The sequence below is a fragment of the Danio rerio genome, chromosome 6 (genome assembly GCF_052040795.2).
Source record: "Danio rerio strain M-AB ecotype USA chromosome 6, GRCz13ab, whole genome shotgun sequence".
Taxonomy (NCBI): domain Eukaryota; kingdom Metazoa; phylum Chordata; class Actinopteri; order Cypriniformes; family Danionidae; genus Danio; species Danio rerio.
This window is the reverse complement of record NC_141026.1, coordinates 8,980,222-9,005,528: the sequence shown is the minus strand read 5'-3', so window position 1 is coordinate 9,005,528 and position 25,307 is coordinate 8,980,222. Positions and strand designations below refer to the sequence as shown.

At 36.8% G+C, this 25,307-nt stretch overlaps 2 protein-coding genes across 16 annotated transcripts in view; one reads left to right on the top strand and one right to left on the bottom strand.

The window, feature by feature from the left end:
• Positions 1-25,307, top strand: part of rgl3a (ral guanine nucleotide dissociation stimulator-like 3a) — a 120,975-nt gene that overhangs the window by 87,654 nt on the left and 8,014 nt on the right. For 8 of the 14 annotated variants that reach the window (XR_015493185.1, XR_015493182.1, XM_087256528.1 and 5 more), the window contains one exon: positions 2,051-2,257. The exons of the other annotated variants lie outside the window; for them this stretch is intronic. Coding sequence is in view for 6 of the 8 variants with exons in the window: in XM_087256528.1 (XP_087112654.1) it covers positions 2,051-2,158 (108 nt within the window). In the remaining 2 variants the exon portion in view is untranslated. Of the gene's footprint in view, positions 1-2,050; positions 2,258-25,307 lie in introns of those variants that run through there. 14 annotated transcript variants of the gene reach the window in all.
• On the bottom strand, positions 14,710-21,033 carry nfil3-3 (nuclear factor, interleukin 3 regulated, member 3). Of its 2 annotated transcripts, XM_087256216.1 has the most exons (2): positions 20,847-21,033; positions 14,710-15,885 (listed from the first exon to the last, which is right to left on the bottom strand). In XM_087256216.1, the coding sequence occupies exon 2, from the start codon at positions 15,778-15,780 to the stop codon at positions 14,890-14,892; it is 891 nt and encodes a 296-aa protein (XP_087112342.1). In that variant the 5' UTR covers positions 15,781-15,885; positions 20,847-21,033; the 3' UTR covers positions 14,710-14,889.

The following is a 25,307-nucleotide window of genomic DNA, read 5'->3' as shown; positions in this document are numbered from 1 at the left end:
TCGGTGTGAGAAGTCTCACTTGATGATCGAGTCTAATTTGTATTTGGTAATATTATCTATCTATCTATCTATCTATCTATCTATCTATCTATCTATCTATCTATCTGTCTGTCTGTCTGTCTGTCTGTCTGTCTGTCTGTCTGTCTGTCTGTCTGTCTGTCTGTCTGTCTGTCTGCCCGTCCGTCCGTCCGTCCGTCTGTCTATTGTGGATAGTATGCAGATAGATATCTAATATATCGAATTTTTAAATTTGGAAATAATATCTATCTATCTATCTATCTATCTATCTATCTATCTATCTATCTATCTATCTATCTATCTATCTATCTATCTATCTGTCTGTCTGTCTGTCTGTCTGTCTGTCTGTCTGTCTGTCTGTCTGTCTGTCTGTCTGTCTGTCTGTCTGTCTGTCTGTCTGTCTGTCTGTCTGTCTGTCTGTCTGTCTGTCTGTCTGTCTGTCTGTCTGTCTGTCTATAGGGTGGATATGCAAATTCTTGTATAATGCAAAGATGCAATATGTTTTTTTCACATACAAAAATACTAAATGATATCTTGCATTTGCATGTTGAAACCTTCCCTTTCTTCTTCAAAATATTAGCAATTTTTTGTTTTAGAATAGTTGACCATGTTTTTGACCACGTTCCACTATAGTTATGTTATAAAAAGTTGTGAAAATGTAAAAAGTACAAATACAAAAGGTATTGTTGATGTCTGCCTCTTAAACAGTTTATTTTGTGTTGTAATGTCTATGTCTGTAAAAAAAAAAAAACAGGTCTAATAGTTTTACAGGTAATTTGGCAATTACTATCTTTGTGCTCAAGGTCATAATCTTACAAGAGGTTTAATACAGCTTGATGCTTATATTTTATCAAATCGTTTACTGCCAAATCAAGAAAACTATTAAACATTGCATGTTATGCTAATGGCGATGCAGTGGCGCAGTAGGTAGTGCTGTCGCCTCACAGCAAGAAGGTCGCTGGTTCGAACCTCGCCTCAGTTGGCGTTTCTCTGTGGAGTTTGCATGTTCTTCCTGCACACTCGTGGGTTTCCTCTGGGTGCTCCGGTGTCCCCCACAGTCCAAAGACATGCGGTACAGGTGAATTTGGTAGGCTAAATTGTCTGTAGTATGTGTGTGTGTGTTTCCCAGAGATGGGTTGCGGCTGAAAGGGCATCTACTGCTGAAAAATGTGCTTTATAAGTTTTCGGTTCATTCCGCTGTGGCGACCCCGGATTAATAAAGGGACTAAGCCGACAAGAAAATGAATGAATAAATTTTATGTTGACTTAAAAACTATTAAAGTTGCAACTTTAATTTCTGTCGAGGAATTTTGTATTATCTACTATACATGTATTTTATATTCAATTTATGCATTATATATTATATTTATGTAATATGTATTATATTTACAATATATTATATATATATATATATATATATATATATATATATATATATATATATATATATATATATATATATATATACAATGTTATGTCGTATATGAGACATATATTTATTTTATACATTCTTGTGTCAATACATAACAACAATAGACAATTTTACGTGTAAGTGTTTTCTGACTTTGTTATTATTAGTAGTAGTGTTACAAAAATAAATAATATACTTATTATTTTTATGATAATGATTATATAATTTTGTAGTTATTACTATATTATAATAATAATAAATGATAATAAATGACATTATTTTATATTATGCAAATATAAAATAATGTAATTTATTATTATAAATTGTTGTTATGACGTTATTGTTGTTAAAATGTTATTAATATTTGTATAATTCAATTATATAGTCAATATTTTTTCTGTATTATAATAGAGCATTGTTACTATTAATAATTATTATGATTATTATTATAATTCTTAATAATATTAGTAGTAGTAGTAGCAAAGAACAATAGTAACTATCATAAATTACTAAACCATTATTCTATGTTAGTACTATATATGTATATATGTGTGTGTGTGTGTGTGTGTGTGTGTGTGTGTGTGTGTGTGTGTGTGTGTGTGTGTGTGTGTGTTATTGCAGGGGTTCCCAAACTTTTCATCTCGCTACCCCCAAAATGGCAGTGACTTGCGACTCCCAATATCCTCTGAGGTGGTTATAAACCTTGCATGCAACAGAACACACCAATAGGTCCAAGTCTATTCTTTGTTTATTTATTTTTTTAAAGTATATAAGTGCGGTAAATGTGCCAGAAAGTTTAACCTGGTTCCATAAAAACAATCTGCTGTACATGACGCTATTGCTGTGTCTTTAATATAATGCAATCAACCCAAGTATTGCAAAATCCAATAGATTTACATAGATTAGATATTTGGAAATCACCAAGCGACCCCCACCTCACTTTGACAATTACTGTGTTATATTGTGTGTTGTATGTCACTTTTTAGTTACATTTTAAGTACATAGTAGTTAACCCTAATAATAAATAGAAAGATTAAGTCTTAATATAATATACACATCTCAGTGATCAATCGCTCTTTAAATGTTTTTATTTAGCTCTCTATGGTGATTTGTCAGTTGCTCAGTAAAGCAATTCATTGCTGGCAGGACAGCTAGTTAGTTGTTTAAAAATGTATGTCTTGTAAAAACGAGATCTCCTTCAAAACACAATCCAGGCCAAGGATACAGTCTTGGGACAGGAAAACAAGTTCAAGTTACATTCTTAGCATGCATTTACTAACATTTGGTTATGTGTGCTTGTCTGCGTCTGTTTTCTTTCACAAGTCACGTATTACACAACACGAATGAGTCAGTCCTTCCTGTTTTACTCCAGTTCTCTGACCTGAACAATGATACTGGCGGCAGTACAGTTCTCAGAAGCTGCTAATTATACATAAACAAACAGTTAACGTATTCTCCCAAAGAACTAGAGTAGGATATTCCAACCGGTTACTCAGTTTGCATCATCAAAGGGTTAGTTCACACAAAATAAATGAAAATACCATCATCATTTCATTTACTCACGCTTTACACTCTTCTAAATCAGTTTTTTTTTTCTGTTGAATAAAAAATAAGGTATTTTGAAGAATGCTGGAAACCTGTAACTATTGACTTCCAGAATATGTGTTTGACAGCAGAAGTCAATGATTTATGATTCTTTAAAAATATTCAGAAGTATTTTAAATGTTTCTTAAAATAAAGTATATTGTGTTCAATGAGAAAAAGAAATGTTGTTTTTTACCCAGACATTTAAAAAGAACTTATTTTAGAGCAGTAACCACAATACTGTGATTTTTTTATCCAAGGTTATCATACCAGCATAATCTTATTAGTACGATTTGCTTTACCCCCAAAAATGGTTGGGTTCAAGGCCGATTTATACTTCTGCGTTAAGCGCATGCATATGCATCGGCGCAGCCTTCGCGTGGGCACATAGTCCTCGCCATGGCTGATGCTGACACGCACCTCTTAAAAAGGTGACTATACGTCGCAATGATACGTAACGCAAGCTCTGTGTTTGGTCAGCTTGGAACTGGTGATGAGTGTGGGCGGAGCTGAGAGCCGTGTGCCCGTTGGAGTGAGTAGCTGCGTCCCAAATGGCACACTATGCACTCATGCACTATGTACTTATGCACTTACACACTCAACAGCATAGTATATGTATGTAGTGTTGTCCGAAATGGAGCACTATTGTTTTTTTACTAAGTGGAAATTCAAACCATTTCCCTAATGACGTTTGACGGTTGCTAAATCAGTAAAATAAACGACCGAATTATCAAATAATACCTGCCGTGGGAATAACCGCAGTCTCCATCGGGAGGCGCTATAATCACTCTCGCAGGAGAAATTTGCTTTCACCATTCAAAACAAATAGTTATTTAACATTTGCGCACAATAGCTCCGCCCCTTCCGCTACTTGGGCAAACCTGCGGTCGTTGAGTGCGTGAAGTGTCCATCATTCCACACTTCATTTTACCGGCTGAATGAGTGCATCATCCGGGTAATTAAAGTGCACTTATTATTTTTAGAGTTTTCGGTGTGAACACACTTTTTTATACTACGAAATGGCATAGAATAGTGCATAAGTATGCGATTTGGGATGCAGCTTGTGTTTAGAAGTGTCGAGTCTCATGAACTTTTGTTTTGTGTTTACCTTATGATTATGATTTTGTTTTGTGTTTACCTTATGATTAATGAACATCCGCCGGTTCCCACCTCTGAATGAGCGAGTTTTAGCTAAATGTAGTGTCCAGAAAAAACTAAATACCCGCAAAGAAACTTGACACAGAGCAACTTAAAAACCTGCTGCCAGCTAGCATTTCGGAAGAGTTATTGCAGAGCAACACAAACAGCACGCAGTAGAAGTCTGCATTACTGCGGCTGTCCCGCGGGCGCCGCAGGACCCGACCAGATTTCTGCGGCGCGGGAATAAAATTCCGAATTAATCGCGGGAGCGGTCGGTAACGGGTTTAATTTGGGACGGGAGCGGGCTGTCTAGCGGATATTGCTATGAGAGAGAGAGAGAGAGAGAGAGAGAGCGAGCGAGCTTTGCCTGTGTGTGTGCTTGGTGCTTGTGTGTGTGTATGTTAGTGCGCGCGCGCGAATGAGAGAGAGAGAGAGAGCTTTCCCAGATAGCAAAATACACTCGGGCCAGTTCCGGCTAGATTTTCGCCTGGCAGAGACTTACCACTCAGCCCGGCTCCGGCTGCCGGACTCCGGATGCTTGTGGACTCACTGCCCGATTCCGGCCTGAATCAATCGTGCCAGATGCGGCGGCCGTAAGCGAATCGGCCCGAGAGTAATGTGCGCTGCGGTCCGGAGCTGGCGCGACTGAGTATTTATATACCTTTATATAAAACCTTTTGGTGTTACATTGGTACTTGATACATGGTATTACAAGCCTTTGAGTTGATATAACAGCAAACGCCTGTGTGTCTGCTTGGTGCTTGTGTGTGTGTTAGTGCGCGCGCGCGTATGAGAGAGAGAGAGATTTGTCTGTGTGTGTGTGTGTTTATACAGACAGCTTGGCTGTCTGGACTGTATAGCTGGGGGATTTTCGGTTTTGTTCTCCCCCGCTTTTTAGCGGGATCGGGCGCGGCGGGCAGAAAACGGGGCGGGTCGGGCAGCGGGACAATAAATTCTTAATATAAGCGGGAGTGGTCGGTTCGGGCTAAAACCTGGCGGGTGCGGGTCTCTAGCACGCAGAACTATAAATGCATGGCTACGCTCAAGGCAAGCGCCATGGGTCACGCCGATCATTTGATGCAGAAGTATACATTTTCGTAAAGTATAAGTAGTGCATGGTATAAGTCTTCAGGGGTGGGGTTGGGTGCCATACCTCCTTTTTAAAATCGTACATTTTTGTATGACTGAACTCGAATACAGATACGAATTCATATGAATTAGCCGCTAAACTGACAAAACGTAAAATAGTTACGTTTCCTCGTGAGATCAGGCTGGAATCTCCAGGATCAGTTTGAATGTGGACAATGCTAAGATGTAGTTAAGCACAAAGATCAAGAAGGTTGCATCACTCTAGAATATTATGAAGCGATTTTAACCCTCAGGGTCATGTACCATGCTAGAATATAGTGAAGCGCTATAGGATCAGAAGGGTGGTTAACCATGCTTAAATGTAGTTAAGTGGCATGGCTGCGGGCCTTACTAGAATACTGTGAATCTCCAGGATCAGTATAAACGTGGAAAATTTTAAGATGTAGTTAAGCACAATGATCAAGAAGGTTGTGGATCACTCTAGAATATAATGAAGCCGTATAAACCCTGAGAGCTGTGGACCATATAGTGAATCACTAGGATCAGGAGGGCTGCCGGCCATACTAAAAATTTGTGAAGTGCCGGAATCAGAAGCACTAGGATCAGAAGGGTTGTGGACCACACTAAAATGCTAAGATGTAGTAAAGCACTAGGATGAATAAGGTTGTGGCTCACTCTAGAATATAGTGAAGCTCCAGGATGAGGGGGCTCCAGCAGGAGACAGTCCAATTTTGGGCTTCATCTGTTGCTGTGTGAATCGGGGTCTGCTGGCCGTGAACTTGCCTCTCCTGCCCCTCCCCATTCTCCCCCATTCACCCACAGCTGCGTCTGCCACAGTTCCCCGGGCAACCGTTATGCTGCCTGCCTAGCAACTGGTCGTCCCTCCCCCACCTCCTCCCTCTGGCAGACAGAGAGGGGTTGATCAGGGGTGCAGCGCAGACAAAGAGCCCAGTGTGTGTTTATCTGATGCGGATCGAGGAGCAGGAAGTGTCCTCCACACACTCGCTGCTCCACCACTTCATCTCGCATCCAGGCGGAGCAGATGTGTGGAGTCATGAGCGGGGGGCAATGTTTTGAAACCCTGCCACTTCTTCATTCATAAAAAGCTGAATGCCTATTAAAATCGCACCTTAGGGGTTTGCAAATCAAGAGCAGTTTCATGTTGTGGACGTGCATATTGTAAACACGAGAGGAAGGTACAGGATGAAAACACACTCGTTTTATTACGTCATGGTCAATAGCGCGTTAATAAAGGTAAACAAAGCTTGGCAGTGCCCCCACATGGTGACATTACAACATGAGACTTGATTAGTGTTATTTAAGGTAATAATATGAAATAGAACCAATAATAATTGTTGTTACTGTTGTTGTTTTATTAAAATTACGTATTAAAAACTGACTGATAGTGTACACCTAAATTTCAGACATGGCTCACAGAGTTTTGTAATGTACCATACGTGGAAAAGATTAGATATGAGATTGCAAATAAACCAAAGAAATTTTCTAAAATTTGGAAGCCCTTTTTTGAATGTCTACAGACTGACCAATGAAAACTGATTGGTATGGAAGATTCTGAATCATAGCAATGTGAACACTAATTCTCAATAATTAGGTATGTATAGGTTTTCAATTATCCAAAATTTTTATTATTTATTTATTTATTTATTATTTTATCTCTTTTCCTTATTTTATAATTTTTTCTTCTCTCTTTTGTTATTTGTATTGATTTGTATTCATATGTATATATGCTCTATATGTCATGTACATATGTAGACATTTGACTGGACTTGTGGATATGTGCAGGTATAGATTTCTCATGGAGGAATATGATTAAATATCTGTACAGTTGTGGATGTACATGTGCATATGTATCTACATATCAAATATGTTTCTTTATTATTATTTGCTGGCATGGGAGGGATTTGGGGTTTGTTCTTTAAAATGTGAAAAACTTTAAATAAAATATATATATAAAAAAACTGACTGATTAAAAAATGCATTATACAAAAATCATCATTGCTGGCAATCATGATCATTGTAATTGATCAATGTCAATAACATGTTATTAAAATAATATAAAATGTAAGAAATAATAATATAAAACATTGATGGTGACCTTGCTGTATTTTATTATTATTATTATTATTATTATTATTATTATTATTATTATTAATATTATTATTATTATTGTTGTTGTTGTTGTTGTTGTTGTTGTTGTTATTATTATTATTATTATTATTATTATTATTATTATTATTATTCATTTTCTTATCGGCTTAGTCCCTTTATTAATCCGAGGTCGCCACAGCGGAATGAACCGCCAACTTATCCAGCATATGTTTTAACAGCCTGATCTCATGAGGAAACGTAAGTATTTTACGTTTTGTCAGTTTAGTGGCTAATTCGTACGAGTTCAGTCAGATGGAAATGTACGATTTTAAAAAGAAGGCATGGCACCTAACCCTACCCCTAACCCCAGCTGTCACTGGGTGATGAGCAAATCGTACTAAATTGTACGAATTAGATCGTACGAATTCATACGAATTGCCCACTAAATCAAAATGTTACGAGTTGCCATGAGATTGCGTTGGTTTTATGCAACGCATGCCCTTCCAGCTGTAACCCATGTCTGGGAAACATCTATACACACTCATCACACTCATACACTACGGACATTTTAGCCTACCCAATTCACCTGTACCACATGTCTTTGGACTTGTGGGGAAACCGGAGCACCCGGAGGAGATCCACGTGAACGCGGGGAGAACATGCAAACTCCACACAGAAACACCAACTGACTCAGCCGAGGCTCGAAACAGCGACCTTCTTGCTGTGAGGCGACAGCACTACCTACTGCGCCACCGCGCCACCAATAATTATTATTATTATTATTATTATTATTATGGGGCCGCACAGTGGCGCAGTGGGTAGCACAATTGCCTCACAGCAAGAAGGTCGCTGGGTTGAGCATCGGCTGTGTTAGTTGGCGTTTCTGTGTGGAGTTTGCAAGTTCTCCCCGTGTTTGTGTGGGTTTCCTCCGGGTGCTCCGGTTTCCCCACAAGTCCAAAGACATGTACAGGTGAATCGAGTACGCTAAAAATAGTTTGTAGTGTATGTGTGTGACTGAGTGTGTGTGGATGTTTTCTAGTGATCGGTTGCAGCTGGAAGGGCATCCACTGCGTAAAACATATGCTGGATAAGATGACAATTCATTCTGCTGTGGCAACCCCAGATTAATAAAGGGACTAAGCCGAAAAGAAAAAGAATGAATGAATAATTGAATGAATATTATTATTATTATTGATATTATTACTATTATTATTTATAGTTATTAATATTTTAATATATTGTTTTGTGTGATTTATTAATATAGTTGTTTTGTTTAATTATAATAATAATATTGTATTTCTACATTAAAATAGATGTTTTTCTAATAACAATAATTGTAATAATAAATATTGTTCTAAAATAATAATTATGGTTGTAATTTAACAAAGCGTTAATATTTTATATATATATATATATATATATATATATATATATATATATATATATGTTATTTATTATCATTAGTAGAAATAGTAATTATTGTTACTGTTGTTGTATTGATGTTTTAAGGCTAATATATGTATTTATACAACAGTTTTGTCTAGTTCTTGAGTCTGATTGGCTGATAGCTGTGAAATATTAAAGTAATATCAGCACTCGTATAGCCTCTTCACCCTTGTGTATTACTCCGCCCACAAGAGTGGTAAGCAGAGGACTACAGTTGGACAAATATTGTAGCTGTTGGACAACATCATGTACTTTTGAGGCTTCTTTAGTCGAGAATGTAGTTGTTTAGATTGCATGTAGTTTATTTATAAGGACAGTGCCTATTTTAATTATTTATGATTTCTAAGATTCAGTGCCTTGGTGGCCATTATTGGGATTAGCCTGGCATACTGAGCAGAGCAAAGACGGTTGACATACCGCCACAAGAGAGTGACAGAGCCCGCATAAGTAGTCTTTCGGGGAGAAAAACAGCTTTTTTTCCAGCGTAGGTTTCAAACTACAGCTGAACAAACTATTATAGAAAAGGTAAGTGACAATCTAAGTCGATCTCCTTGTTTTGCATTTAGTAGTGCTGTATTTATACCATAGTAATCTTGTAGTGTTTGCTTTGTTCTTGCTTTTTTCTGGGTTAATTATTGTGATCTTCTGATTGCAATAGAGAAATACTGGGAAATCACTAGACTAGTGACAGTTCATGTCCTTCAACCTAATGTGTATGATGTGTACGACCCATATGTGTATGAATGGCAGAAAAAAGTAGTTCCTCTTACAAAAGGGTTAAGACTCTCTGTTTGATTTTTTGCTTTATAAACAATTATGCCGTTAAACTGTTGTATAAACGTAACATCACAGTTGTAACATCAACAATTGTAGCAGTGCAATATGACTGTATTTTGTCACTAGTGGGACACTAAGGCACAATGCACGCCTCCCACCAGTGCCAATATACAGCCATATCGCACTGCTACTTGTGTGATATTGCTAATAAATAAAATAACAAATATAAAATTGTTGCTATTAATATACAAATTTAATCTTATTAATAAATATTGGTTTTATTTCAATATTTTGTCAATTAATTTTTTAAATATGTTGTATTTTTGTTTTATTATTAGTAAAAATGTAATTAAATAGTTTTTAGTTAAATGTTTTGTTATTATTATCATTATTATAATACTACTATTTTTATCAATTATTATATTATTGCCATTGTTATTAATAAAATCAAAATTTTATAACTATTGTTATAGACAAAGAGTGATTTTATTGTTTTGTTATTATTTTATTTGTATTATTTTATTATTGTTATAAACACACACTGATTAGTTCGGTCAGCTTTCAGCTTTGATTTTAAAATATCAGAGGAATTTAAGCAGATGAGCCTGTAAAGCATCCATTTCGATCCACTGCCTTCTTTTTTGCATCACTTGCATGTTTAGTATAAATGCATTCGTGAATCAATAACTTTGTCTCCCACTGCCTGAAATAGCAGCAGAAGTGCTGATGTTGACATTGAGCATGTAGCTGCGAACAGTTTGGCAGACTGTGGGACTCTGGAGGAAACGCATTCAGAAATAGTAGTTTCTTTCCGCTCTACTACTCAGTCCTCTGTGCAGGAGCACCGTCCTCTGCTGAACTGAGTGTTACTTTCAGCTTTGTTTGTTGAAGTCACACCTTACAATAGGGAATCAATGACTTTTCCTCGCATCTTTAAATAGCTGTGGAGGTGCTGAGTGTGCTGACGCTGCCATTGAAGCTGTTGCAGGAATCAGCCTCCGCAGGAGATGTGTGTTGTCTTGTAAAGTGCTGCTTGAAATCTGGCATCCACTGTTTGAATAAGCATCGTGTGTGAACGAAATGTCTGAGATGGCAAATTAAGTGTATTTTACATTAGATCTTTTTGTGTTCATTTTAACTGTACGGTATGGATTTAGACAAAAAAAATGTGTATTTTTATGTAATAATTTTATCTGCATTTCTTTTAATTAATATATTTTAATCTAAGCATACAAAAAAAAAGTCAGACTCAGGACCTTTAGAACAAAAATGGATTTAAAATTTATTTATTTATTTTTATATTGGGAGAATGTCACGTTTAAATGCAAGAAAACAGACCCAGTTGCAGCAATGAACAATACAAAGGGGTTTATTGACAGAATAAGGCACAAGTAGACACAGGGGGGTGATAAGGTCCAAACGGTAGGGGCAACAACACAAGGAAGCCAGTGGTAGTGACAAAATACTAAAATGAAAAGCCAGCCAGGAGTAGGAGCAACAGTGGTCAGAACCAGATCTAGATCCTGGAGCAGACTCCAGACTGTCAGACCAGGGAGGTCAGGACACGTAATAGGACTGGAAAAATTATAAGACAGGACAAACAGACAGTAATAATATACAAAAAAAAAAAAAAAACTGAAATGAAATAAAAATCTAAATACTAGAAGACAGACCGACTTAAGCAATCTGATCAAATAAAACTGAAATAAACTTTTAGAATCTTAAAGAGAGTAATTAAACAAATCAAACAACTACTAATAATTACTAAAAGACTAAGACTGACAGAAAAATGGAACAATGGCTCTAAGGGTAAAAGTAAAATAAAGATTAGAACACAAAATTAAGTAAACACTAGAAACAACGAAAGAAAGTAATAGCTACAAACAAACAATAAATAGATAAGCTAACTAGAACAGGCAAGACCAAAAGCTTACTACAAATGCAAGGCAAGGATACAATACAAGCTCACATGGAACGAACCAGCAAAGAAATGAGAACACTCAGCACATTATATAGAACAAAGCACATGAGAGACAGGTGAAAACAATCAGGATAACAAGGTCTAAATAAATAAGAGGGCGGGGTAACTGAAAGCAAGGAGGAAAGACAAGAGGAGCACATGGCCAACACAAATTAAGACTTATCAATGTAAATAAGCACAGGACAAACAAGCAAACATTAAACACTGACAGGACAGACAAGACTGTCAGGTCAGGACCATGACAGAGAATATGTACAATTACAGAATCTTTGCAAATATATAAAGTCCTCCACATTTTACTTATGCAAAAAAAAAAAAAAAAGTTTAAACAAAATTTATCCTTCTATTATTCTTGAGTACAAGTGATTATATTACAACTACATGTCTACATGTATATATATATATATATATATATATATATATATATATATATATATATATATATATATATATATATATATATTTATATATATATATATATATATATATATATATATATATATATATATATATATATATATATATATATATATATATATATATATATGTATACACACACACATACATACACATTGTCATCATGGCAAAGATAAAATAAATCAGCTATTAGAAATGAGTTATTAAAGCTATTATGTTTAGAAATGTGTTGAAAAAAATCTTCTCTCTGTTAAACAGACAAAGGGTAAAAAATAAACAGGGGGTTAATAATTCAGGGGGGCTAATAATTCTGATGTCAACTGTACATATATATATATATATATATATATATATATATATGTATTATTTTAACATAAACAGGAATTAGTTGCTTAGTAAAAAATATCCATAAATTAGCAGCTTTCTGTATTTTGTGTATTTTTCCCAGTTTATTTATGCTTTTGAATATTATGGGAACTTGATATTTCTTCCAACAACTTTTAACCTTGAAAAGTTTTTAAAAAAGTGACTTTTATTAACATTGTTAATAGCTTAAAGTGATGTATTGTCTGGGTTGGTGTTGTGTATCATGGTACAAAATCCTTGTAAAAAACTGCTAGTACATTTTCTGTTATTATACAGACTTATATAATTTTGGTAACACTTTATAATAACACTATGAATCATTTATGAAGCATTAGCAAATAGTGAATTTGTTATTTGTTAAACATTACCTCTACATTAATAGAATACAAATGCTGTATTCTTGACTTGGAGCACATTAATAATGTGCTTAATAACTGTACTTTCATACCTGTATACTATAGTATATGTTTAACTAAAAGTTATACTTATAAAAGTATACACTAAAAGTATACATTTTCCTAAAAACTTTTAAATAATAGTGGATGTGCACAAATAAACTATATAATTTGTGTGTGTTTAATTCCTCTTTAAGACAGAACTAAATAATCAAAAGTACAATTGTTATTAGATTATTGTTCTTTTTTTAATATTACACTGTAAATCTCACAGACACTGTGCTTTAAAATACGCGACTGATTCTTTGTCAGACTCTAAGCATGGAGGCAAATGTATTCCTTGGATTGCAAAGAATGTGAGTTTGAAAAAAAAACCTCAAACGTCAACATCAAAATCCTCTTGTGTGCCATTGTGCATTTTTATGTGTTGTTCTACAGTTTCAGCAGATGCCTTTATCTTAGATCTCTTAATAACAGATGTGTGGTTTAAAACAGAGCTTCTAGCTTTTTAGTTCCCCTCTTTCTGGGTAAACGGAGTGTGCGCTTTATTCATAGAATCCACATATTTGAGCCAGATGTGTAAAATTAATGTCAAAGAAAGAAAAATACTGGGAACCCCGAGTACATTTAAACAATTGGAGAAAACCACAAATGTTCTTGCCCCAAGTTAAAAAAAAAAAAAATTGGGTTTTAATTTCCATATGTGAATTTTTTATGTTAAACAAAGTTTAAAATCTGAAATTTTACACTTCCCTACTATATAGTATTTGAAAAACAGTACAGGAGTAATACAGTTATATCTATAGTGTTAAAAAAAACAGTATGATGACCTATTACTTCTGAAGTGCACATCCAATGGACACTTTACCATCCCATGAGGCCAAACGAAAATTAAATTATGAATTCACTGTAAAATAATTCTTGCTGTCTTAAATGTTTTGGTTGAATTAACTTAACTTTTCTAGGCATTTCAACATCTACAAATTATAGTTGAAACCTGATTAACTTATCAAAAAATTAATACATCAAAATATTTGTGAGGCGAGGCAGTGGCGCAGTAGGTAGTGCTGTCGCCTCACAGCAAGAAGGTCGCCGGGTCGCTGGTTCGAACCTCGGCTCAGTTGGCATTTTTGTGTACAGTTTGCATCTTCTCCCTGCCTTCGCGTGGGTTTCCTCCAGGTGCTCCGGTTTCCCCCACGGTCCAAAGACATGCGGTACAGGTGAATTGGGTAGGCTAAATTGTCCATAGTGTGTGTGTGTGTGAATGTGTGTGTGGATGTTTCCCAGAGATGGGTTGCGGCTGGAAGGGCATCCGCTGCATAAAAACTTGCTGGATAAGTTGGCGGTTCATTCCGCTGTGGCGACCCCGGATTAATAAAGGGACTAAGCCGACAAGAAAATGAATGAATGATTGAATATTTGTAGTCCTGACTTAGTCATGTGATAATATCGAAGTTTCCATCCAAAGATGCAAATTAAAGTTATGCGCACAACTCGAATAAAACGTTTGTGAATAAAGCCCCGTTCTGTATAGAAGAACTGGCGGTAAATAGCAAAAAGAAATATGGAATTTAGGGTTGGGTCGATAGACGATGCCATTATCCATCACCGATGGCTGATAGACATCCAAATGATGACCTGGCATCATGATCCTCCGCCTCGCCCCCGTCGCAGCAGGGGCATTTAAGAAAGAAAACGATTCACGTCCACACTGTAGCATTTCTGAACAGCTCTTCATCCACACTATACTGCTGAAAAGGCACATCACGTGACCACACACAAACAGTCGGGAATTCATGAGTTCAGACGTACGAAAATATGACATTTTAAAAAGAGGCGTGGCACCAAACCTTGCCCCTTAACCCAACCTTCAATGGGGATGAGCAAATCGTGCTTAAAATGTGCAAATGAGATTATACAAATTCATACATATTAAACAACAATAACATTGATATTTCAAGAGAAAACTGTGGCGCTTTTGTCACAATATTTGTCATTTAATACAACACATAGTGTCATTACTAGAGTAGCAGACAAGCATATTAATGTTTCACTAGATCTAAAAAAAAAAATGGCCAGCTGTTTCAGTGAGCAACCAGCTGCCGCCTTATATTTGTATGTGTAAATGGGCCTTCTTTCTTTGGATGACTCAGACGTCAGGTGCGATTTGATTTCAGTGCTTTTGAGAGAAGCGTTTTTTTGAGCTCGGCCACTTCTTTAGTCAAAGCGCTGAGCTGTAATCTGATCAGGCTCTGACTTGAAGAGTTATTCTGATATGCCGTTGAACAAACTGATGGCATTGTGTGTGTTTGCGGGCTCCATAAACCCTCAGTGCTCTTACAAACCGAAGCCATATTTTCCACTGGATGAAGAAAACCATCAGCGCCTTCATTTCCAGACGCCATCTTGAAACGCAGTTTATGAGGAAGACTTTTCAGACTGTTTTCTTGATATCCTGATGAATATGTTCCTACTACTTCATCAGCAACTGAGATATCTGGATTGCCAATACTTGACCCCGCTGGCATGATGAACCCATAGTTTTGCGTTGAGATTGGCAATGGCTGTACAGTAAGTGGGTTTGTATCTCGTATTGTCGGAAATTCTTGGATATGTGAAAAGATTTGCACCGGATCTTCTGAGGGATCTTTGATCAAACCGAATCTTAACTTCAGTGCCAGAAGCTCAGCTTTCAGACGTGCGTTGTCTTCAAGAAGAGCCAGGACTTGGTTTCCAATCACTCTGTCGTTGTTTCTGCGTTTTTCACGGGAACGCCTGGCAGCCTCATTGTTCTTTTTGCGTTTGTCCTGATAACCTTCTTCTTTTTTCTCAAGAGGGATGGACTCTCGCTTCCGACTCGATGCATCCATTTCTGGACCATCTTTGCATCTCAGACCATTAGGATGAAAGAGAAAACATTGAGCTGACATGCTGCTGGATGTTAATAAGGACACTGTTTCTTCTGTGTTGGAGAGAGCTCCATCCTGACTTATTTCTTCAGGACACATCGCTTTCTGTTCTGCCAGCAGGACACTCTGGTCCCTCATGCTTCGAGTCTGGGACTTTATGAATGTGTGAAATCTCTAGACTCTCACAAGCTTGGTAATGTTGGCAGGCGAGAAACTCATCGTCTTAAAGATCTTCAGCTCCATCTAGTGGTGGAAAGCAGAAATAATATTGAGTTGTTTATATTAGTTGGTTTATAACAAAACTATGTAGCAATGTGGCATCTTAAATTGTTTTTAAATAATATTAATTATTAAAATATAAAAAAAAAAATAATATATATATATATATATATATATATATATATATATATATATATATGTATATATGTATATAAATATAAAAGGAAAATTAAAATATATAAGGAAAAATAAAATATATATATTTTAAGAATAACTTGAATTTAAGTGTATTTCTTTCTATTTTTTAAAAATGTGTTAGATTACCAAAATTTTATTTTATTGGATATAAACTTTACATTTTATATAAAGATAAAAGATAAAATATTTTAATAAAACCGTTTTGTGTAAATGCACTTGCATAAAAAAAAGAATTCCCTGAGAAATGTTTTTGTAAGATGTTATTGTTTTAATGAAAAACTATCATTTTAGTCTACAAAATAGTGTATATAAAAATAGTGTCTTTATTTAATCCAATATGCTTCTTCACATGCATATCACACATATTTTTTTATTATAAATACATTCAAATTTAAATGTGTTAAAAAGTTAAATCTATCTTACGTTCTGCTAGCGGTCAAACCCATACCCGCCTCAAATTTAATTAGTCATGAACTAATTATTAGATAATTAGATATTTTTACTTAAAAAAATTAAAGGGGTGTTTTGTGAGCCAGAAAACTGGTTTGTTGCTAAAGGGCAACACCATGCCATAGAGCAGGGTTAGGGAACCTAGGGCTCGGGAGCCACATGTGGCTCTTTGACTGAAAATATGTGGCTCTCCAGCTATCTCCCTTCAATAAAAAATTAAAACTGTCACTAGAAATCAGTTCCCTATTGTAAATACAATTACGAATGACATTTTATTGTATATTTTTACAGCAAAATGAAAAGGAATAAAAATAAAGGGATATTTCAATGCGCATGTGCAGCGCTGTGGATTAACTTGAATGGGACACTAACAAAAGTTATGCAACTTACATGTCTATGGTATCCTTGCGCACGTAAATTCAAACAACATATACGAGTGCTGATGGCGAAAAGAAAACAATTCTATAAATTATCCTTTCTTGATACGTGGACTTGCTCGACATGTGATGCTCATATCCCCAATGGCTCTCTAAATAATGCAAATTCAGAAATGGTTCTTTGCTGAAAAAAGGTTCCTGACCCCGTGCCAATAGAGGGTATATATTTTATAGCTATATTTAAGTAAGCTAGATATTATTTACATATTTACATTTTTTTTTTTTTTTTTTGCTGTTGCAGATTTTTAAAAAGTTTTGTAAATGAGAGCTGCCTATAGCCCATATGTATGATTTGTCACCACAATTGTACATTTTTCGAAATGAGCTTTATTAGTCAAATAGACATCGATGGTTTCTTGAAGAACGTTAATGATTAATACAAATAATTACACAAACTTATATAGTGAAAAGCGGTTCTTCATACTTTGAAAATGTATTTATGACACTAACTAACACTTTGCAGAACTCATTTACTGAAATGCTAGTTAAAAAATCCAAAATGTTTCTTCTCATTATCGTGCCTTGTAATGCAAACACGCACTTCAACCGCTGCCGTCAACATGACGCGCTCTTTATACGTTTATTATGGTGGCTTGAAAAGCCAACATACTGTTATCTCACGTAAACTTATTATTATTCTTCTTCTTCTTATTCTTCTGAGACTAATTTCTAAGTGTATCTCCTCCTAAACTTTTCAAGCTTCATACTTCAAACTTTCGTCAAACCTTCAAACTGGTCTGACTCGGGTTGCTATATCCTTTCCGACTGATCCGACTTTCGGTTTTCCGAAAAACGACCCGGAAAATTCCCAAAATTCCCATTGACTTAACATTGGGTCAAACTTTGTGACCTCATAACTCTGCATCAGACTGTCCTACAGACTTCTAACTGGGCTCATTTAACTCAGTCTAGCCAGCAGCCAATAACTGATGACCTTTTAACTTACTAGCCACTCCCTAGCAACCACTTTTGGCACCCTAGCAACTGTCCCATAGACTTCCATTGTAAAAGACTGCCATTGACTTAACATTGAGTCAACCTTTGTGAGCTCATAACTCTGCATCAGTCTGTCCTACAGACTAGAGTCAGGCCTCATTCAACTCAGTAGCCAATCACTGATGACCTTTAGACTTACTAGCCACTCCCTAGCAACCACTTATGGCACCCTAGCAACTGTCCCGTAGACTTCCATTGTAAAAGACTCTCATTGACTTAACATGGGATCAAACTTTGTGAGCTCATAACTCTGCATCAGACTGTCATACAGACTAATGGCTGAGCTCATTTAACTCAGACTACCAAACTGCCAATAACTGATTAGCTTTTAACTTTCTAGCCACACCCCTAACTACCACATACTGCACCCTAGCAACTGTCCCGTAGACTTCCATTACAAAAGACTCTCATTGACTTAACATTGGATCAAACTTTGTGAGCTCATAACTCTGCATCAGACTGTCATACAGATTAATGGCTGAGCTCATTTAACTCAGACTACCAAACTGCCAATAACTGATGAGCTTTTAACTTTCTAGCCACACCCCTAACTACCACATACTGCACCCTAGCAACTGTCTCGTAGACTTCCATTAAAATAGGCCAAGATGCATATCTTTGCAAAGCAGTGTCATAGAGACATGGGGGTTGGTTCTTTGACTAAGACAACTAACCACATTCAAGTTCACTCTGTAACCTCGCCCATAGCAACAAAACAGAATACCCTAGCAACCATTCATCAACAGCTATATCTCAGCATCAGAACATCGTAGAGACTTGGAGATTGGCTCGTTTGACTCATGCTAGCAAACGGAACTTCCTATATGCTACACATGCTAGCAGTGACTAGCTACATGCTAATATTGACTAGCCAAGTACTGTAACTTGCTAGAAATGCTTACTAAGTATAAATGTTTTATCAAGCATGTATGTGAGGCTTGCCTAGTAACCAACCAGGGTACCCTAGCAACTGCCTAGCAACCACCCAAATTACCCTAGCAACTGCCTAGCAACCACCTAGCAACGGCCTAGTAATGCCTTAGTAAGGGCCTAGCGACCACTCAGGACACCCTAGCAACCGCCTAGCAACGCCTTAGCAACTATTCAGAATACCTTAGCAACCACTTAGCAACACCTTAGCAACCACGTAGCAACCACTTGGGACACCTTAGCAACCGCCTAGCAACACCTTAGCAACCACCTAGCAACCACTCAGAACACCCTAGCAACTGCCTAGCAACGCCTTAGCAACCACCTAGCAACACCTTAGCAACCACTCAGGGCACCATAGCAACCACCTAGCAACGCCTTAGCAACCACTCAGAATACCCTAGCAACCATCTAGCAACCACTTAGGACACCTTAGCAACCACCTAGCAACACCTTAGCAACCTCTCAGAACACCCTAGCAACCGCCTAGCAACACCTTAGCAACCACCTAGCAACCACTTAGGACACCCTAGCAACCGCCTAGCAACACCTTAGCAACCACCTAGCAACCACTTAGGACAACTTAGCAACCCCCTAGCAACACCTTAGCAACCACCTAGCAACCACTCAGAACACCCTAGCAACCGCCTAGCAACACCTTAGCAACCACCTAGCAACCACTTAGGGCACCCTAGCAACCGCCTAGCAACACCTAAGCAACCACCTAGCAACCACTAAGGACACCTTAGCAACCACCTAGCAACACCTTAGCAACCACTCAGAACACCCTAGCAACCACCTAGCAACACCTTAGCAACCACCTAGCAACCACTTAGGACACCCTAGCAACCGCCTAGCAACACCTTAGCAAACACCTAGCAACACCTTAGCAACCACCTAGCAACCACTTAGGACACCTTAGCAACCACCTAGCAACACCTTAGCAACCACCTAGCAACCACTTAGAACACCCTAGCAACCGCCTAGCAACACCTTAGCAACCACCTAGCAACCACTCAGGACACCCTAGCAACCACCTAGCAACACCTTAGCAACCACTAAGCAACCACTCAGGACACCCTAGCAACCACCTAGTAACGCCTTAGCAACCACTCAGAATACCCTAGCAACCACCTAGCAACCACTTAGGACACCTTGGCAACCACCTAGCAACACCTTAGCAACCACTTAGAACACCCTAGCAACACCTTAGCAACCACCTAGCAACCACTCAGAATACCCTAGCGACCACCTTGCAACACCTTAGTAACCACTTAGCAACTAGTCAGAACACCTTAGCAACTGCCAAGCACCACCTTAGCAACCACCTAGCAACTAGTCAGACCACCTTAGCAACTGCCTTGCACCACCTTAGCAACCACCTAGCAACCACTTAACACCCTGGCAACCGCCTAGTAAAATGCTATATCATGCTAGAATCATGCTAACAACATGCTAATTCATGCTAGAATCATGCTAGTAACATGCTAATTCATGCTAGAATCATGCTAGTAACATGCTAGTTTATGCTAGAATCATGCTAACAACATGCTAATTCATGCTAGAATCATGCTAGTAACATGCTAATTCATGCTAGAATAATGCTAACAACATGCTAATTCATGTAAGAATCATGCTACTAACATGCTAATTCATGCTAGAATTATCCTAGTAGCATGCTAATTCATGCTAGAATCATGCTAACAACATGCTAATTCATGTAAGAATCATGCTACTAACATGCTAATTCATGCTAGTAATATGTTAACTCAAGCTTAAATCATACTAACATGCTATTTACACTTTAAAACCACTTCAAACTTTCAGATTCGGCTTTTCAAGCCACCATAAAGTTTGTCCTCAAACTTTAATATCTAGTTAACGATTAAGCTCGATTTTTGATACGTGTTCCCTTCAAATATCTGATATGAAACATCATTTACGCTCTTTTAAAATGAATTAATTGTATCTTACCTTCAAGTTATACGCTTAGTGTTCTCTTTCAAGTCACGCACGGAGCTTATCAGGTGATTTGGTCTGTTCAGAGATGCAAATACTGGTTGAAACTGCGGCGTGTTTGTCCTCTTCGTCTTGGATCGTAGAGGTCTGTCTTTCTGTCTCTGTGTCATCTGCAGACCGACCGATGCTCTATGGAGGGTTCAGTCGGGGTCGCGAGGTCAGCTGATACAAGCTCTGTTCTGCGTCATGATGCACGAGAAGCACATCAATTGCACACTGTCACAATACAATACATCGGTTTAAATTCATATTACCAAATTACTGCTGATCAAATGGTGGCAGTGCTGTTATTGAAAATTACAATGGCTTGTGTTGTGTAGTTAAATGCACTAACAGTGTTGATGTAGTTAATTATTTTGATTTGTAATATGTAGTCTCTGTAATCTAATGTTACTCAGTATTTACTGTATACCTGTATGCGGTCATAATGACAAACTTCACAAAACAAAAACAATGAAATGAGACTAAAATGAAAAATACATCAAGCTCAACTGCCAGCATTAAAAAAAATTGTGAATACCGTTTTGTGTGTTTTTTGCATAAATATTAACACAAATTATTGACTCCTTGCAATTTTTTTATACAAGCATAACTGGCTTTGTTTTCAGTGAATGTGACTTAGGTGACACGCGGCTGAGTGGTTAGCACTGCTGCTTCACAGCAAAAAGGTCGCTGGTTCGAGTCTTGTCAGGGTCAGTTGGCTTTTCTGTGTGGAGTTTGCATGTTCTCCCCATGTTGACGTGGGTTTCCTCCGGGTGCTCCTGTTTCCCCCACAGTCCAAAGACATGCGCTGTAGGTGAATTGATTGATTGGTTGTAGTGTTTGTGTGTGCACATGTGAGATTTTTTTAATTATTTTGACTTTATAAAAAAGTAAGCATTACAAAGTTAATGCACAGTTATTTCTAGTTAAAATAAAAGAAGCCACTTTTGATTGTAGCGTTTAGATTTCATTCATTCATTCATTCATTTTCTTTTCGGCTTAGTCCCTTTAATAATCTGATGTCGCCACAGCGAAATGAACCGGCAACTTATCCAGCATATGTTTTACGCAGCGGATGGCCTTCCAGCTGCAACCCATAACTGGGAAACATCCATACACACTTATTCACACACATAGATTACAAACGAATTAGCTAACCCCGTTCTTCTATAGCACAAGTCTTTGGACTGTGGGGGAAACTGGCGCACCCAGAGGAAACCCATGCAAACACGAGGAGAGCATGCAAACTCCACACAGAAACGCAAACTGACACAGCCGGGCTTGAACCAGCGACCTTCTTGCTGTGAGGCAATCGTGCTACCCACTGCGCCACCATGATGCCCGTTTAGATTTTATGGTAGCAATGAAATGAATAGAAACAGTGTTTACTGATTTATTTATTTATTTTTTTGTACTGACTTTTTTTTTTGTTTGTTCTTATCCTAAATATGGATGTCAATGACATCAGGAATTCTTCAGAATGTTTTGTTTTGTGTTCAACAGAAGAAAAAAGTTTCTAAAAACTACTTGTGTGTGAAGAAATGCGAGGACATTTTTAAACTATCTCTTTAAGAGGAGTAATTTAGCAGATATGTAATCCTTAATAACTAAATGTTTACTCTAGCTGACAAAAGACCAGTTGTAAGAGCAACAAATAATAACTTGACTTCTAGTTGATCATTTGGAAAAGTGGCAGAAAGTCGTTCATTTTTCCGATGAATCATCTGTTGAACTGCATCCCAATCATCACAAATACTGCAGAAGACCTACTGGAACCAGCATGGACCCAAGATTCTCACAGAAATCAGTCAAGTTTGGTGAAGGAAAAATCATGGTTTGGGGTTATATTAAGTATAGGGGCAGGAGAGGGCAAATTCTTCAGCATGATAGTGCTCCTACTCATACTTCAGCCTCCACATCAAAGTTCCTGAAACAAAGAAGGTCAATGTGCTCAAGGATTGTCCAGCCCAGTCCCCACACATGAACATTATTTAGCTTGTCTAGGGTAAGCTGGAGAAGGAGGCAATGGAAATGATTTCATAGAATCTTGATGAACTCTGAGAGTCCTGCAAGAACACTTTCTTTGCCGTTCCGGATGACTTTATTAAAAAGAGATTTGAGTCAGAGCAGAGATGTATGGATGCAGTCCTCCAAGCTCACGAGAGTCACACAATATTCATTCTTTCTCCACTGCACCATCACTTTATATTCTACACTGTACATTATTTCTGTTATGCAACAAGACTTTTGTCTAAGCAAAGTCAGACCTTACTGTCCTAATTAAATAATTCAAAATCAAGGCATGATCATATTTTATTTCGGTAAAATAGGCATAATCTAGAGGCCTTTGCCTTTCATATAAGCTGCCTATAATGCCAAATGATCAACTAGAAGTCCAGGTATGATTTGCTGTTCCTAAAACTTGAATGGGCGACAAGACTTTTGTCAGGTAGTGTACATCCCTGTGTATCTTCTGCACTGAACTACACAGTAGACAACATTTATAATACACAGCTTTTAATGCAAAATTCAGTTTTATAAATCATCTATTCATTTTAGTAATACTAATTTAAAATAATTATTGTAATCCTAGTTTAATGTTTTCAACTAATATTGTATAGAGCCTGTCTTGAAAATGAACTGCTGTCCTCAGGGCACCAGCGATAAACATCATAAAGACTCTTTGTGAAGCACAAGCTGCCCTTCATTGAGTTAGCAGTGTAATAAAGCACGCAATACGCAACCAGTCACTTTCTTACCTCAAATAACATCCATGCTTAACTGAGAGTGTGTGCAGGGGCAGACTTAAGCAATAAACCCATGGAATTAGGGGGCCCGACCAATGCCAAGAAGCCTGTATTAATCACAAAGCTCTTTTATAAATTTTGTATCATGTTTTAACAATATTACTTGTTTTTAAAACCGGTGGCCCCCATGAATAGTGGAACGTTCCCTCTGTACTGCACATGCAACTATTAAAATCTAATCACAAATATGGCTAATGAACTGTACAGTTAGTTTGTTAACTTGTTTTTTATTTGTGAATTTATTGTATTTAATTTTACATTAAGAAGATAAAGGCTCCCCTTAAAATATTTACTTAATCATGTGGTTTATTCACAATAAATAAATAAATAAATAAAAATCCACAGAAAAAAAGTATCTATAGAGAAAAAGAATGTTTTGAGTTTCAATGCTTGGGTCCCATACCTGGAATTGCATAGGAACCCAAATCGCCCCGTGTGTGCAGCCAATCTGAACATACACTCTTAAAACTATAGTTCATGCAAAACTGATATTATTTACACACACACACACACACACACACACACACACACACACACACACACACAAACACACACACACACACACACACACACACACACACACAATACATGTGTTTAAAACTTGTCTGAAACTTTCTTTTGTTTAATGCAAAAGAAGATATTTTGAGAAATGTTGGAAACCTGTAACAATTGATTAAATTGTAATTTTTGAGTGAACAATCTCTTTAACCACACAAATTATCTACACATTCAGATAATTTGATGTCGTCTATTTGGACAGTTCAGTACAACAATACATTGATACTTGTAAAATACCATGTTTGGATACATCACATTTTTTGCCAACATGTAAAGAACAGCGAAATGATGGACACAATTTTTCATATGCAGTTCTCAGCATAATTAAGTACACCCCATTCTAAGAATGAATATTTTTCTCCATTTCTCAGTGAATATAGGCAATGTATTTTGGTGCATTTAAACAAAACAGATTTATTAAACAGATATATTTATTCAAATAATATTTTAGTCAGCAACATTTAGAAATGTAAAGATAATACAATAAATTCACACAAAATATTGCAAAAAAAAAAAAAAAATTACTACCTACAAAAGTTCCAAAAGATTTTTCTATTTTCTATTTTCTATTTTTTTTAACATTTTATTTATTTATTTATTTATTTTTGTTTCTCTTGATTTTTTTTCTCTTTTTTTAAATTTGTATTTAATAGTTTTCTATAACATAAATTTGGGTGTTTTAGTTTTTGGAACCTTATCGTAAGTTACTTTGTTAGATAAGCTCCAGATTTGGCTTCAGTATTGACTAATCTAATGTATATACATATAATATCATACAGCTTCCTATTAAAAATATGAATTCAAAAGAGACATTTGTGAGGGGTGTACTTGTATATGTTCATCACCGTATAAACAAAGATTTTCTTTTAGAAAATTGTGTTTAAAGTGCATTTTTCTCACTGCAGTTAAACAGGATAAAGAGGAACACATGAACTCCAATGGCCTGTGATGTCACTGTAAGGTTAAGTTGAAGTAAATTAAGGCAATTGAGTATGAGTCACCAAGCTTACACACACACACACACACACACACAGAGAGGGAGAGGGAGAGAGCTCTCGGACAAATATGA

Excerpts from the sequence above, each read along its gene's own strand:
- nfil3-3 (XM_087256216.1), bottom strand. The coding sequence starts at position 15,780 with ATGAGGGACCAGAGTGTCCTGCTGGCAGAACAGAAAGCGATGTGTCCT.